General features: G+C 43.6%; 1 protein-coding gene across 6 annotated transcripts in view; it reads right to left on the bottom strand.

Annotated features, from left to right (window-relative positions):
* Positions 1 to 16,519, bottom strand: part of LOC117259364 (fatty acid CoA ligase Acsl3-like) — a 47,968-nt gene that overhangs the window by 1,715 nt on the left and 29,734 nt on the right. For all 6 annotated transcript variants that reach the window (XM_033630648.2, XM_078167327.1, XM_033630650.2 and 3 more), the window contains 7 exons: positions 16,147 to 16,218; positions 10,586 to 10,725; positions 10,310 to 10,482; positions 7,701 to 7,775; positions 2,758 to 2,949; positions 2,250 to 2,364; positions 24 to 181 (listed from right to left, as the gene is read on the bottom strand). In XM_033630648.2, coding sequence (XP_033486539.1) covers positions 24 to 181; positions 2,250 to 2,364; positions 2,758 to 2,949; positions 7,701 to 7,775; positions 10,310 to 10,482; positions 10,586 to 10,725; positions 16,147 to 16,218 — 925 coding nt within the window. The remainder of the gene's footprint in view (positions 1 to 23; positions 182 to 2,249; positions 2,365 to 2,757; positions 2,950 to 7,700; positions 7,776 to 10,309; positions 10,483 to 10,585; positions 10,726 to 16,146; positions 16,219 to 16,519) is intronic.

Here is a 16,519-nt window from a genome sequence, read left to right as displayed (position 1 = left end):
CCTCCTCTTTGACCTCCTCGTACCTGCTAGAGCAGCCTCAGTGATGATCTTGAGGGCCAGCTCCTCCATGGCTTTACTGGTGCACAGCTCCTCCCACGAGCCTCGGATGCCGTACTGGTCGGCCAGGGCCAGTAACTGCTTCTGATTGGGCACCAGGAAGCCAATCACGTACGTCTCATCACTGCAGAGCGGGAGGAGAGGAGACGACATGAGGAACATCAAAGTGAAAGAAAAACAGAGTGTGGTTATTGAGTGACACTGGTTTTTGTGTGTACTCTAGTGAGTGGATGTTCGGCCGAATGAGCGGCTGGAGCGAGTGAGATATTTTCCCATAAAAGGGAATGGGAATAAAACATTCCTGAGCAGAGTGTGAACAGTTTACAATCTCCAGATATCTTTAAAACAGCATCTGCAGCACAGACAATGAATTAAAATCAGGCTGTATTAGTCAGTGTCACGCTGGCTGACACTATGGGGAGGTGTTTTGTGTGTGTGGGGTGGAGGAACTTGGCTGAATCCAACAATCCCAATTCTCTTCCCTTAACCTTACCCCTTGGTTTCAAGTACACTCGCCAGATAGATTCCCCTCAGCGACGACGGGGTAGTGTTGAGGGGCAGGGAATTTTACCCACAAATTGGGACGCCACTTCATACAAATTAGCGTAACAGACGTGGTCACCTACGTCACGCGTATCGTCGATGTAGGCTTCTTGCACTCTATTCCAAAATGCGGGCTCCAGTGGTTGTACTGCCTATTTCGTTGGCTGTCTTCATCCTTCTTTGTTTAACAAATCAACGGAGAAGAAACGCAGCAAATACAAGACGCCTTCGCCAAGAATTGTGCGATGGCTTTCTCATGGAGGCTGCCATCTTCCTGGAAAACTCGCCTGGCTGGATAGTTTCGCAATGCAACCTGGGAAATTCAGTCTTCCCCTCAGTTGAGATGGGTTCGTAAGTGTGCATCGCACGGCCCTTCAAATTAAGTGGGGATTTTAAGGGCTGAAAAGCACTTCCCTAAAGTTTGGGCCACCCTAGCCCTTCGCAGGAACGCTCAAAAACATGGGCTAGGGCTAATTTTGAGGGAAGTGTGAGTATTGGGACGGCGGGACTTCAGTTGTACGTTGTATTTACTGTCATCACGTAAAGTCTGCGAGGGCAGAGACTGTATAGACAGCCCTCGAGACTGTTATACTTGTTGCCGTGGAAATGTTCAGCTCTCGCTGCTGTCATATTTATGTCATATAAGTTTATAAATAAGGACTATAACTCAATAAATTGGGTATTACTGACATTAGAAACCTTCTTTGTTGTTTTTTGGCCAATTTTTGAGCCTATTTCACTGCACCACCTGATAGGCTGCAATAATAAAGTGTATTTTCAGTCCCTCTACAGCCTGTACTTATACATATCTCTGTATCATGATGTGGTTGAATATCATTTCAAATAGCATTTTAATAGACCTAACCTTCCATCAGTAACTATTTCACACATTCATATGTTTAAAACCCACAATGTCACATCCATATTGCGGGTTATTAAATCAGTGAAGTCTGCTGAAGTCTGCACCCCAAGCGGACTCTCTGGAAGTCTGCAGGAAGCCTGCTTGGGGCCCCTTGTGGACTGGTTGAACTGTGGATTTGGAGCCCTCAGCACTCCCGGACTTCCTGTGAACGTGCCCGCAAAGTCCGTGAGTCTACAAGTGCGGACATTTGGATTCAGTCAATGGCTGTGAGTTTGGGTCTGATTGAAAGCAGGTGTGTCTGAGTGTGCCTCCTCAAGCTGAGCTCATTTAAGCATGTGCTGCAAACACTGCCGTCTCTCATTCTGGTTGTCTTCTCTCTGTCCTCCACTGATAACGCTCTCATCCCAGAGGGGCTGACTACGGTGGCCGACATGAAAACACAAAAATCTGAATAGTCCTACCGGGAGCCAATGTTCGGTCTGTCTGTTCTGGGCTACTGTAAAAACATAGCAATGTAACGGGGATGTCCGCAGACGAGGACCATGCAGCTCCCTTTGTAAATATAAACAGCTCATTCTAAGGTTCACAACAGTTCTTATTTTTAGGTGATGATACACTGAAGAACACATACTTATTATATTATATTTCATTTCTGCCAACAGATCCCCCTAAATCCTGCACACTGGAGCTTTAAAAATGTTTGAGGAGCTATGATCATCATTTTTCCATCAGTGCACACACACACACACACACACACACACACACACACACACACATACACACACACCTGTTGGCATAGGCACAGATGTTGTCGACCAGAGGGCAGTTCTTCAACATGGCCTCCACCTTCCCCAGAGAGACGTACTCCCCTGCCTGCAGTTTCACCAAGTCTTTCTTGCGATCTGCAAACACAGCAGAGACAGCTGCCTGTGATAACGTGTACGTCCATGTGCACATCCACAAGCGTGGACATGTTTGCGTGTCTTGAAAACAAGGGAAGAAGCTGGGGGAAGGACCCATTTTTCCACTGAACTGTGTATATCTGACTAGTGTCATCTAGATAACGGAGAGAATTTGGGGGTTCTGGTGGGCTAAAGTAAACAAAGCTGTGAAGGAATTCTGGGAAGTGAGGTACAATCTGATTTGTTAAAAGGCTTCCTGCCAGACTGATGGATGGAGGTGGAGCAGAGAGGTTGTCTGGAAAAAAGCATTAGTACTAATCTCCATTTGCTGAACATATCCTCTGCTCTACACTTCTCCATGTGACCCTCATCCCTCCATCCACCTCTCCTCACCAATTATCTTGAGGCACCCATCGTCGTGAAACTCTCCAATGTCTCCTGTGCAGAACCACCGCTGCCCGTTCTCATCCACAAAGAAATCCTCTTGGTTTTTGGCATCTCTCTTGTAGTATCCCATGGTTACATTGGGTCCACCGATCAGAATCTCTCCTCTTGGATATGGCCTGTCAGTGCTGCGGTAACCACCTGAAAGCAGGGATTCAATTCAGTGGAGTGCAAGTGAAAATGAAATAAAACAAACCTCCAGTTGTTTCTATTTTTTGTTCATTAATGTTTATTGAGCTTTAGTTTGTGTACACAACCATGAGTGTCATTTATATCAACCTACAACATTCTTTCCACAATCAAATAGGAAAAACTGAGCAAAACGGCTAAAAATAAAACAGTCGTGGTCACAAATGTCTATTTTTAAAGGAAGGCACATATATACATATAAAAAATTTTCAGTATCTTGAAATTTCATGTATCAGTTAGTCCAGATGTTTTTTCCCACTGTGTCATAAATCATCAATGTCTTCCATTTACTAACAAAAACATTTTCTCCCACTTTGATCTGATCATCATTTTTTCCATAGCACAATCCTCCTGAGCAGGTTGGAAAAACACATCACTACCACTGACATCCAGTTTGGTTTCAAACATAAACATGACACTGACGTGTAGTTTTGCTTTAAAGGAAATTTTAGATAAATATAATCGTTAAATCTCCACAATGTTTATGTGCTTTGTAGATGCCTCTAAAGCTTTCGATTGCATTAATCATGAGCAACTAGTCCATACCCATTGGTAGCTTTGTCACCTTCTACCTATGCCAATCCTCAGTGCCTATGTGCAGTTTCACATAGATTGACCACGTCAGTGAGAAAAAAAAAACGTGGGACAGACAGAATGACTGACTAACAGAATGACACACTGACAGTTTCCGTGATTATGTACAGCATACCATACCATGACTTAGTCATACCAAAAATTAGAAAAAAACAACAACATTGGTCCACAGGGGGAGCCACAGCGATCGGTCGCATTTTAGCCATTTTGAAGCATTTTTCTGTTGTTATAGCGCCACCCAGTTGCCAATTAGAGTTAAATTTCTCCAGTCACCTTGAGGCGTCCTGTTCTACATATCTACCAAGTTTAGTAAAAATCCATATGGCGGTTAGGCCTAGATAAGAAAAGAGCTCTCTAGCGCCCCCATTTTGTTTGATGGGGTCAATAATGGAGGGGTCCCCTCAGATTATGTGTGGTCATATGCCTACAAAGTTGCGTGGTGATGGGTGAAACCCTTGAGATGTTATACACCTTTATGTGATGAGCCACGCCCTCCGCAATATTCATTGCCTTATAGAAGCTCAGTTTTAGTAAGTTTTCCAACTTTTGCCAAGAGGGAACTTTAGATATTGGTCCCTAGATTATGTTCACCCAGTTTCATGCAGATCGCTCAAACTTCCTAGGAAGAGATCCATTTGAAGTGTTTTTCAAAAAATACAAAATGGCGGAAAATCTATATAAGCGGAAGTTATGGGTTCTTGAGGCAAATGTGTTCCTCATGAGGAGAGGCATCTCTGTGCAATGTCTCTACAACATACAGGGCATGAGATATGCCCATTCAAAGTTTGCAATTTCAATCGGTTGCTATAGCGCCCTCCTTTGGCCAATTGATGTAATATTGCTTCATTGGCATCCTCCCATGACCCTCTACCACTGTGCCAAATTTCACATGGATTGACCAAGTCAGTGAGGAGAAAAACATGGAACAGACACACACACACACACACACACACACACACACACACATACACACACACACACACACACACAGAGTTTTCATCATTATATAGTAAGATCACTCATTAAATTGCATCATAGAGGGGTCCTTAATTGGATAATTAGAATTCTTGTTTACTGGTGTGCTCATCAGTCTGTGCAGGTTAGACGGGGGTGCTCTGTATCTGAATCATTTCATGTTTCATTTCATTCTGTCTCCTTTTCTTATTAACGTATACAATACAGGCCAAAAGTTTGGACACACCTTCTCATTCAATGCATTTTCTTTATTTTCATGACTATTTACATTGTAGATTCTCACTGAAGGCATCAAAACTATGAATGAACACATGTGGAGTTATGTACTTAACAAAAAAAGGTGAAATAACTGAAAACATGTTTTATATTCTAGTTTCTTCAAAATAGCCACCCTTTGCTCTGATTACTGCTTTGCACACTCTTGGCATTCTCTCCATGAGCTTCAAGAGGTAGTCACCTGAAATGGTTTTCCAACAGTCTTGAAGGAGTTCCCAGAGGTGTTTAGCACTTGTTGGCCCCTTTGCCTTCACTCTGCGGTCCAGCTCACCCCAAACCATCTCGATTGGGTTCAGGTCCGGTGACTGTGGAGGCCAGGTCATCTGCCGCAGCACTCCATCACTCTCCTTCTTGGTCAAATAGCCCTTACACAGCCTGGAGGTGTGTTTGGGGTCATTGTCCTGTTGAAAAATAAATGATGGTCCAACTAAACGCAAACCGGATGGGATGGCATGTCGCTGCAGGATGCTGTGGTAGCCATGCTGGTTCAGTGTGCCTTCAATTTTGAATAAATCCCCAACAGTGTCACCAGCAAAACACCCCCACACCATCACACCTCCTCCTCCATGCTTCACAGTGGGAACCAGGCATGTGGAATCCATCCGTTCACCTTTTCTGCGTCTCACAAAGACACGGCGGTTGGGACCAAAGATCTCAAATTTGGACTCATCAGACCAAAGCACAGATTTCCACTGGTCTAATGTCCATTCCTTGTGTTTCTTGGCCCAAACAAATCTCTTCTGCTTGTTGCCTCTCCTTAGCAGTGGTTTCCTAGCAGCTATTTGACCATGAAGGCCTGATTCGCGCAGTCTCCTCTTAACAGTTGTTCTAGAGATGGGTCTGCTGCTAGAACTCTGTGTGGCATTCATCTGGTCTCTGATCTGAGCTGCTGTTAACTTGTGATTTCTGAGGCTGGTGACTCGGATGAACTTATCCTCAGAAGCAGAGGTGACTCTTGGTCTTCCTTTCCTGGGTCGGTCCTCATGTGTGCCAGTTTCGTTGTAGCGCTTGATGGTTTTTGCGACTCCACTTGGGGACACATTTAAAGTTTTTGCAATTTTCCGGACTGACTGACCTTCATTTCTTAAAGTAATGATGGCCACTCGTTTTTCTTTAGTTAGCTGATTGGTTCTTGCCATAATATGAATTTTAACAGTTGTCCAATAGGGCTGTCGGCTGTGTATTAACCTGACTTCTGCACAACACAACTGATGGTCCCAACCCCATTGATAAAGCAAGAAATTCCACTAATTAACCCTGATAAGGCACACCAGTGAAGTGGAAACCATTTCAGGTGACTACCTCTTGAAGCTCATGGAGAGAATGCCAAGAGTGTGCAAAGCAGTAATCAGAGCAAAGGGTGGCTATTTTGAAGAAACTAGAATATAAAACATGTTTTCAGTTATTTCACCTTTTTTTGTTAAGTACATAACTCCACATGTGTTCATTCATAGTTTTGATGCCTTCAGTGAGAATCTACAATGTAAATAGTCATGAAAATAAAGAAAATGCATTGAATGAGAAGGTGTGTCCAAACTTTTGGCCTGTACTGTATATAAATGACTTGTCCCAACAGTTAAATGCATGTAACACAGGGTGTATGGTCGGCAATATTTAAATTAATCATCTTATGTTTGCAGATGACTTGGTAGTTTTCTGCCCGTATAATGCCGGCCTACAACAGCTATTGAAAATTTGCTCTGACCATGGTGCAGATTTTGACATCAAATATATGTCAATAAGAGCAACATTATGATTGTTAGAAATAAAGACAGAAAATTTGTATTTCCTGAATTCTTTTTATCTGGTGTTGCTCAGTGCGTAATGAGATTAAATATCTCCGTCATTATATTTTCAATGGTTTATCTGTTGACAAAGACATCCACAGGCAGTGTTGCAAGTTGTATGCGCATGCAATATGCTTGCCCACAAATTCAGCATGTGTTCAGTTAATGTGAAGATCTCTCTTTGTCGAGCAGTTTGTACCCCTCTGTATACTGCGCTCCTATAGGAAGAGCAACATGTGGCCTATAATGATGGAATGAGACTGCTTCTTAAGCTTCCACGACGGTGCAGTGCCAGCCAAGTGTTTGTGAATGTTGGTGTGCCTACCTGCCCTTTTCCCATCATTGGTGTAGCTTGTGACATTCCCAAAAAATATGAAATGGTTTGCCTCTCTATTCCCACATACTCACCAAAATGGCTGTTGTAACCCAGTTATTTTACTCTTTATTTTAGGTGTAATGAAGTAGCGTATTGAATTTTTCCACCCAAACTCCCTCCATGTCTTTGAGTTTGTAGTGGTGTGTTGTGTTTTGCACATATCAAGCCATTCTTCAGTGTTCAATTCCTCCCATTTCGTCTTGATGTACACAGCTGAGAAGGCTTTACATTCTCCCAGGTTTTGATATAGCCCTTAAATCACCTTGAATCTTGTTCCACTGCATCCCTGCATCATGTTTAAAGGACTTTGGGTGTTGTATTTCCTTTATAATAAAATCCTCATTTTCTAACCCATAACTCTTTTAAATCAATCCCTCAGTTGTTTCGATCACTATGCAGTGATTTTGCAGAGATAAAAAAATAACAGCGTGTTTACTCTGAGTTATATTTCTGCTCTGCGCGCCAAGCAGGCAATAAACTCAACTTGATAAGTATCAAGATTTAACTGGGCGTAATAAAAATGAGTTATGATGTCTTACGTAAAAAAGATGGAGATTGTACAGGAGTGGAAGGAAGAGAAGTATGTTTTCCTTACAAGGTTGTGGACCAGCTACAGAAGTCTGTTCCTGTGAGTCCATGCTACACCGTATTATTTCATCATGGCTCCAGTGTGTGTGTGTGTGACTCTCACTCACCTTCCACCCAGTCTTTGAGCTTGATCTCACAGCAAACCAGCGGCCCTCCCACTCTCCCAGTGCTGTAATCCCACACTAGAACAAAACAGACAACACACGTGATCAGGAAGCACACTAGCATCAAGTCACGACATTTAATACCATAGCAACACGACCTCACTTGTTCCCTCGCCATGGAAACCCCATCCCAAAGGAGTGTCCACAGAACAGTGTTTTCCTGGCTCAAATGACCGCAGCGGAGAGTGACGGGCAGCGGGCCGCTCTGTCGGTTTAGTCTGCCTGGGAAAGCCTGGGAGTTTTTCCACAATTTGACAAATGTGTTGGCAGTGAAAGCCGATACATGAGCGACGACATTCAAAGCAGATGATTGGGACTGTTAACACCGCCACAGATATGAGTGGCATTCTTTTACGCACAATATTAAGAAATAAAAAAATGATTTCCCTATTTACGAGAAGCTGCGATGAAGGTCTTAATTTAACAGCTCACGACAGGCTGCTAACTTCATGCTAACTGGGGTCAAAGTGCACGATGACTTGTGGCTACTGTTGTTTTTTCCACACCACTGCCTTCCTTTTCATAACATAACCTACTCCCCTCTGTTTACTGTAACCCCTGCACAATATATCTACTTATTACTTTCCTCTCATCTGTTTTCCCAGCCCTTTTTCATTTTCACATCCTCCCACTGCTTTTATCTGCAGCTGCAGGTTGTGGAAACTCCAGTAACTTCCCATAATTGCAACAATGTGCAAGTTTTCCAGTTAATGAATCTTAATTTAGAGCTACTTTACTTTCACTTCAGTTTCACTCTAGTTAAGATGCAGTCGTTATTGTTGATGTATCGCTGTCCTTTCACTTTGAGTTATTGCTGACAAACAAGACTAAGAGCCTACAGCCATGATAGAGGCTCTGTGACAGTGGCAGAGAGTGTTAGGCTTAGGTCAGACCAAAGATTTGCGATGAGACGAAACCGGCTCATGGTGTCACCTGCAACTCAGCTGGTCACATCGCCAGCGGCTAGTTTTAAAACGTATTTTAAGGTGCTACAAATTATATTCAGCCACAAAATAAGCCTGACAAGCTCGAATCAGAACAGACATACAGATAGTTGTTGCATAGAGATGATACACCATCTCATCTAGTTGCATTGGTGTGAACTGGCAGGTTTTTAGAACACTACAGAACAGCGCTGTAGTTGCCTGTCTCAATTCGTCTCGTCGTGAATCTCTGGTCTGAACTGGGATATAGAGCTAACTGCTAACATCAGTATGCTAACACGCTCACAATGACAATGCTAGCATCCTGATGTTTCGCAGGTAAAGACTGAATCACATCCGGGTAGACAACAGGCAACTGATTTCAATTTTGGAGGTGTGTCAAATCAGGAAACTTGTTTTACTTCTGTTGAAATTTTCAGCCGTAACTGTACCGTTTGAAGATACATAGTTAAACATGGTGGTCCGACACATCTGATATTTCTGCTGTGCTTATTTTATGTGAAGTTTTGCTTTGCTAATTTCTTTGATAAATCAAATCTAAGCGGCTAAGCAATGTACTGCTGCAGATGGGGGCTGCAGCAAAACGTATACTGGCCAGCAGTTACAGGCAGCATAACGTTCACCACGGTGTCTCCAGACTCTTTTCCACCTGTCACATGTGCTCAGTGTGAAGCTGCTTTCCTCTGTGAAGAAAATGGGGCGCTAATGGTGGACCTGTCATTTCCGGTGGTGTCTGGCGAGTGCCAGTCGAGCTGCGCGGTGCTGGGCTGAGAGCACAGGTCCTACTAGAGGACGTCAGGCCCTCGTGCCACCCTCATGGAGTCTGACAGTTTGGTCTTGTGCCTCCTAAACGGATTGATATCCCTGAAGTTTAACTCACTTGTTGTTATACTGTGATGATACCGTGTTTTTTTTAGCAGTGTATTTTCTTTCCACTGACCGTTCAAGGCAGGCGTAAACCAGCAACTCCCATTTCTGTAAAGTACACACTAAAAGTAAAATGGTTGTTTTTGTCAGTGGAGTCTGATAGCTTTGAGACAATAGCTTCAGTTTCCCTTCAGAAAGGCCGTCTAATGGCAAGGCAAAGGGGTGAAAATATTGTAAATATAGAGCGCACTTAAACTGATACTGCTTTTTTCCACTGCACGACGGCTGTGCCCTGAGATCAACTTTTGGAGAGCAGCAGCGTGCGCCGCATGTCACGTGATGAGGTACAACCAACCACAGCTGGTAAACATCTTTCCCTTCTTCCATAAATATCAGTCTGTGGTAAAGACGGAGAAGAATTTGATCATTTTAGTGCAGGGCTGCCAGAGCTTTACGTCTGTCACACCAATAATATTTTAGGCCAAATACACACTACTAAACAACACCTGGAGGAAGAGGTCTCAGGATTTCTGGTAAGTAGGCTATGATATGGTGCTGGTTATGGTCGCTTAGCAACCTCATGTTAGCATTCTAATGTTTGCTAATCAACACTAAAAAGTACAGCTGAGGCAGATGGGAATGTCATTAGTTTCTCTCAATATTCCTGATTATTTAATTAGTATTATTTCAATATAGTCTTCTCTAACCATATACTACTTTGTGTCTCTCATTACTGCTTACGTTCGCTAATGGTTCCAGCACCGCAGGTCTCCGTCAGGCCGTATCCCTGACCCACCGGGCAGCAGAAACACACATTCATGAAGCGTTGCGTGGCGGCGGAGAGCGGCGCTCCCCCTGATAACAACACTCGCGTCCGTCCTCCCAGCAGAGAGCGAATTTTCCTGAACACCAGTCTGGATGGAGAAAAGGCAGGAACAGTATGCTAACTTGAGACAAACATGAAGACACTCTTCAAACTCTCGTCAAAATGCCAGCTGTAGGAACTCATCTACACACTTGTCACATAGAGGTGTGCTGTATCCTTTGGCGAACTGCTCCAGTTTGTAGTTGTATGCCAGGATGAAGAGTGTTCGCTGGACGCAGTTCATCTCCTCCACCTTGGTCATCACGTTCTTGTAGATACGATCCATGATCTCCTGGAATCAGAGGGGGACGGAGATGAGACAGAGGCAAAGGACGGGAGTGGTGAGATAAAGGTTGAGACTAAATGAATTAATGAGAGCAAAAAAGCAGAGGCACCATGTGAGACTGATGCAGAGGAAGGCCAAATAAGACCAGATAAGATAAAGAAGAGTGAGGAGGAGAGACATGTCAGAGATATAATGCAAATGCGGACAAAGACACAGTCAGACAGATAAATGTTGGCAGCAAGTCTTGTTTCTGAATTGGTGAAAAGACAGAAGTTTGAGATATGAGGTGAAGCACAGTTGCACTGCCGTAACAGCTCCTAATATGGGGCCCATCCAGAGCTCTAACACCTCAAAGTGGAGATTAGGCCAGACAAAACCAAAACACTGGATCTGAAGTACAGGGGCATGTACATGTATACTTGAGGAAGTCAAGACCAACAGACATTGTGTTGTTTTTGTTTTTTAAATTTAGGGCTTTTAGAATATTTTTCTTTTATTGGGATGGTTAAAAAGAAAAAAAGCTCATGGAAGCTGAAGTAGGGTCTGTTGTCCCAATCTCAGAGCACATGATGGATTTTTTTCGCTAAATACAAAAATTTGTCCATGGTTAAAATCACTAAATAATAATTTTAAGAGGATCGGGGCTCGTAAAAAGCAGAACTCGTAAAGACCAGAACAGGACAGAACAACTTTTTCTATACACATGAAGTCCGGAGAAACAAATGGGTACAATGTGGAACACACATGCTCTTAAATTTAGTTGCATAACAGCAAGTCTCCCCAATGGACTCTTTGCAACAAGTGACCTACAAAACCAAGAGAATCCACCAGAGTCAGTCTCTGGATGTGCTTACTGAAAAACAGAAAAGAACTGCAGTAAACTTCTTCAACCTAAAATGTTGGGTGTGGTTTAAGGCCACGTTATAGTTAGGATAGTTATGTTTGACTATTGTATAGAAAAAAAAACAGACATTGTAAAAGAGATTTCAGTGAAGCTAAAAAAGTGATCTGGTAAAACTGCATTTAGTATTGCAAATGAAAAAACAACAAATTCCTTAAAGCTGCATTAATCAACATTTGGCCACTAGGGGGCAGAAAAAAGCTGAAAGACACACAGCCGCCTCAAATCACCAGCTTATGGCTACATGTTAGCAAATTATTGCCTACTTAAACATCAAGCAGACAGAGAGCAATGTTAGCGTTCAGTCCATCCATCCTTCCATTATCATCTGCCTATCCGAAGCTGGGTCGCAGAGGCAGCAGCCAAAGCAAAGCACCCCAGCAACACTTCCCAGCTCTTCCTGGGGGACCCCGAGGCGTTCCCAGGCCAGATGAGATATATAATCCCTCCAGCATGTTCTGGGTCTGCCCCAGGGCCTCCTACCAGTGGGATGTACCCTGAACACCTCTAACAGGAGCCGCCACGAGGCATCCGAAGCAGATACCTGAAACTGACTCCTTTTGATGTGAAGGAGCAGCAGCTCTACTCCGAGCTCCCTCCAGATGTCCGAGCTCCTCACCCCATCTCTAAGGCTGAGCCCAGACACCCTACGGAGGAGGGTCACCTTTCGGTTTGTTGTCAGTGACACAAGGAACTGGCCACGGTGGTATAAAGAGTGTCTCCTGCGTGTTTCAGCAGAAGCGGAGCGGGCTGTTTTCCTTACATTAACTGTGTCAGGCTCGGGTCAAACTCTGTTCCTGCTCTCTTGGACTCAGGTTGGGTTCAGACAGAAATATGCAGCCTGAGCCGCGCTGCAGTCTGTTTGGTGCTTGGCATTTCGAGTAATGTGGGTTTATGAGAGTGAATTATATGAATTTGTGTATTTGGCTTGGCTTTCTTAGTCAGAGAAAAACTGGATAAAATGGGGTGAACTGGTGATAAGAACATGACGGTGCTGGGAACTGAGATATCAAAGGAATTGGTACGATTTAGTTTCTTGGCTGGAACACTGTCACATGCCTCACTTGGTTTTTTTAGATTCCTCCTGTCAACGGGACGACAGTGGGAAGAACTGAAACCCACAGATCAAGAACACTTCATCATCTAAAGCAGCAAAGTCTTCAAAAGCTGGACTCATACTTAAATGGGTAAAAGGGCAAAAACCAAAAACAATAAAAGCCAGCTGCTCCCTGTGTGTGTGCGTGTGTGTGTGTGTGTGTGTGTGTGTGTGTGTTTGTGGGTGAAGCTAAAGCAGTGAGAGAGGAAGTCGATACAGGATTCATGTAGCAGCCCGTCGTCATATCACAGCAAACAATTTGTACGTGTATGTGTGTTAGCGTGTATGAGTGTGTGTGTCGTGGGGATAACCACATGGGGCTTTCTCACGTTCTGTTTACAGCTGTGAATGGTTCCAGACACTGGGGCCCTCTGCCCTTTACACTACGACCACTGGGAGATGGGGGGTGGGGGTGGAGCTGAACTCATGGTGTGAGAGAGACGGAAAGAATACAGCGGCAAGGGCGTATTGTCTCCAACCGGCCGGCGCACAGTCTAGCCAACATAAGCAATGGAATTATAATCTCCTATTGTCAGGGGGTTTAATCATTTCAAAAGTCTTCACGGCAGTGGTTAGAGTTTCATCATATCTACGTACATTTCACTGACTAATATAAAATCATGACATTACTCAGCCTGGGTTTGGAATTCATAAAAACGAACCATCTTTATGATAGCTCCGCCTCTTTGAATCAACTGTGAACTTTTTAGCAGACATATAAAGTACTTTGAATCAGGAATGGATTAGGGCTGAATCACTGCTGTGGACTTTTCGACAGACCACCAATTCCTATTTCAGTTGGACAATACAGCAGTTTAAAGTCCAGTTCAGATCAAAGATTCGCGATGACATGAGACAAAAAACAGGCAGCCACTTGCAATGTGTCGCTCTGCAATGTTTGGTTCACACTAATGCAGCTAGATGAGACGGTGTATCATCTCAATGCAACAACTCTCTGTACTTCTGTTCTGATTTGCAGCTTTTCAGGTTTATTTTGTGGCTGAATATAATTTGTAGCTTCTTAAAATATGAATGAGCATAGTGATAGTGAGATACTGGCTACAGCTGCATTTGTAGTAGTGATGAAACGGTGAGAAACAGAAACAAATAACACAATAATATAAGTAAGCAGTGTCAGTTAATCAGTCATTTAGAATGTGTGTGTGTGTGCGTGTGTGTGTGGGCGGGGCATAAGCACATACAGCGAGCAGCAGCAGTGACCCACCATCCAATACCTCCACACCGTGAGGAAACAGAGGGCTCGGCAGGGAGGGATCACCTGCTGCAGCCGCCGGCAATATGACCAGCTGAGTCGCAGGTGACACCATCAGCCGGCCTGAGTCGAGCTCAGACCAGTTCACACCGCTGCAACTTTTCTCTGCAACATTCTGAAATGGTTTTGCCTTGTGTTGTGAATCATTGGTCTGAACTGGGCTTAAGAAATACACAACCAGTATTTTCTGTAGGTTTTGTTTCCTCGTGAAATCCTTGTGCGTGTAAAATAATCTACGTGGTGGTTAGTCTCTAATTTGTTCATGCTAAGTGCTAACTATCATGCACAGTGAGTTCAACATTTCCAAAGTATGCTGCGGCATGTTTATTTAATGTCCCATCCCATCCAAGCTGTGGCTGGTCGGCTCACAAAAAGTGATACTGATGAGCAAATCAAACATTCTTGGTGCTCCAATGACCAGTCCAACCACACTTTCAGTTGCCTTGTTGTTGAAATGTGCTGTACAAATAAATTTGCTTTGCCTTGTGTTAGTGTCTGTCCTCCTGGTATAAATAATAAACATCTGTGGTTTGTCAATTTAAGTGCCCGCTACCATTCATTTAATACATAATTCACTGGAAAATATAAATTTTTAAGTGTAATGATCCATCAACCATATTAATAGCTGTGTGGATACCCTATTACACCGTGTCCTAACTGAAAACAGCGTGAGCGTCAACGACTGAATCAGTTCGACTGCACTGTTTTCTACTGGAACGTCCTAAGTGTATGCGAGTGATACGGCGCACCGTATTGAGCTGAACTTCTGTCAGACACCTTGTTTGTACTTTATGCCACGTTGAAAGCAGCGCAATGGATTTCTGATTCACAGAGTTGTAATGAGGAGTTATCTTTACCAGTGGTTCCCAACTGGTGGGTCGTAGTCCAAAAGTGGGTCATGGGTCCATTCTGAACGGACCGCAAGTGACTTGCAAACATGTCAAGTTTGTAAAAAACACACACTAATTTTGAAATACAGTGAATTTGTGGTACAAGATTTTATTCTGAAGTGCGGTTTCCTGTTGTTGAATGAGTAAAGAACAGACAGCTACTTAACAGAGACAGCAAACTAGCTCGCAGACACTGAATATATTCAACTTTGTGGACCTTGAAGTAATGGCTGAGGAGCAATCTGGACCCCGTGGCTGGACCAGTTGGGAATCACTGATCTATACGAAACCCTCTCATGTCATTACAGAAACCTAAATGGGGTGGCATCTTGCTGGGAGCTCAATGTTTCTGGTCATGTGTGATGCTCAGCAAAGCTAGTGTGCTAGCGTGTTTTACAAAGAGGAGATGGTGGTATGATATAGTACAGTAGCTAAAACAATGATACGTAAACACACGATAGTACTATTGTGAATATGAACAACAAGGAAGTAAGTACTCGCCCATCTTTCCGGTGGTCACATCGTCAGTCTGAGGTCTCTGAGCACACAGCTGATTGGTGTGTGGCTTGTTAACATGGCATAACAGAGATCCATGTTTAATAGATTTAGTGTGGACAGAGAGTGTCCAATGTAAAAATACTTGGGCAGCTTCCGAGTCCACGAAGCATTTCCCAACGGGGACATTTAAATATATCATATCGTATCGTATCGTATCGTATCGTCTCTGCTCACGCTGCGTATCCAGCTTTTATATTTCCCCAAATTGTAAAGTCCTTCTTCAACTAATAAAACATTTAAGAACGATGGAACACCCACTCTGCTCTTCACTGACAAAACAAATACAGCGATGCCAGGTTCTGAGTAAAGACCATCCTGGCGTCATCACTGCTGGAATGGATTAATCACTCAAATATACTTCAAAGACAAGCAGAGCAAGCCAACCTCAGATACTTAAGCCCTCACATTGTTTAGTGATGGAGAGCAGAAACTGGCCAGCAGTAGGACGCAGACAGTATTTACACCACAGTCAGGCCAGAGACAGATCCAGCAGATCCAGGCCTGCTGGACTCCATCGCTGCTACACCACAGCTGGACTATGAACAAAGACGGAGAGAAATCTGACCTGCTGCCAGACGAGGCCAAACAGCATAGTTTGAAACACAGACTTGCGGGAGGCTGACTCAGTGAGACATACTGTACAGGTTAAGGCTCCTCAAACATACTGTCTAGAGCATAGTGTTGGGCTGAGTGTACCGTCTTGACGTACCGGGACAGCTGCCATCAGAGTGGGCTGCAGGACGCTGGTGTCTCCTTTGCTTCCCTTCTTGATCTTGGTTGACTTGGAGTGGGAAAAAGAAAAGTCACAACAATGGTTGCACAGATCTCATTTGGAGCATCTTGTTTGACTTGAAATGTATTTTCCAGAGAAATTTAGTTCACTATCAAAGACCAAAGAGGAAAATATTCACCCTCGAGAAGATGAAACCACTACATTTCTGACATTGTTGCACAAAGAATTGCTTCAAACGATTATCAGAATAGTTGCTGATTAATCCTCTGGTAATGGACATATTGCTTAATCAACTAATATTTTCAACTTTGATTTATTCTAACAAAATAAGCCAAGCCTCTCAGACCCT

This window comes from Epinephelus lanceolatus, chromosome 4 (assembly GCF_041903045.1).
Source record: "Epinephelus lanceolatus isolate andai-2023 chromosome 4, ASM4190304v1, whole genome shotgun sequence".
In the NCBI taxonomy this organism is placed as follows: Eukaryota; Metazoa; Chordata; class Actinopteri; order Perciformes; family Serranidae; genus Epinephelus; species Epinephelus lanceolatus.
The sequence above is the reverse complement of the archived record's forward strand: the minus strand, read 5'-3'. Positions and strand labels throughout refer to the sequence as shown.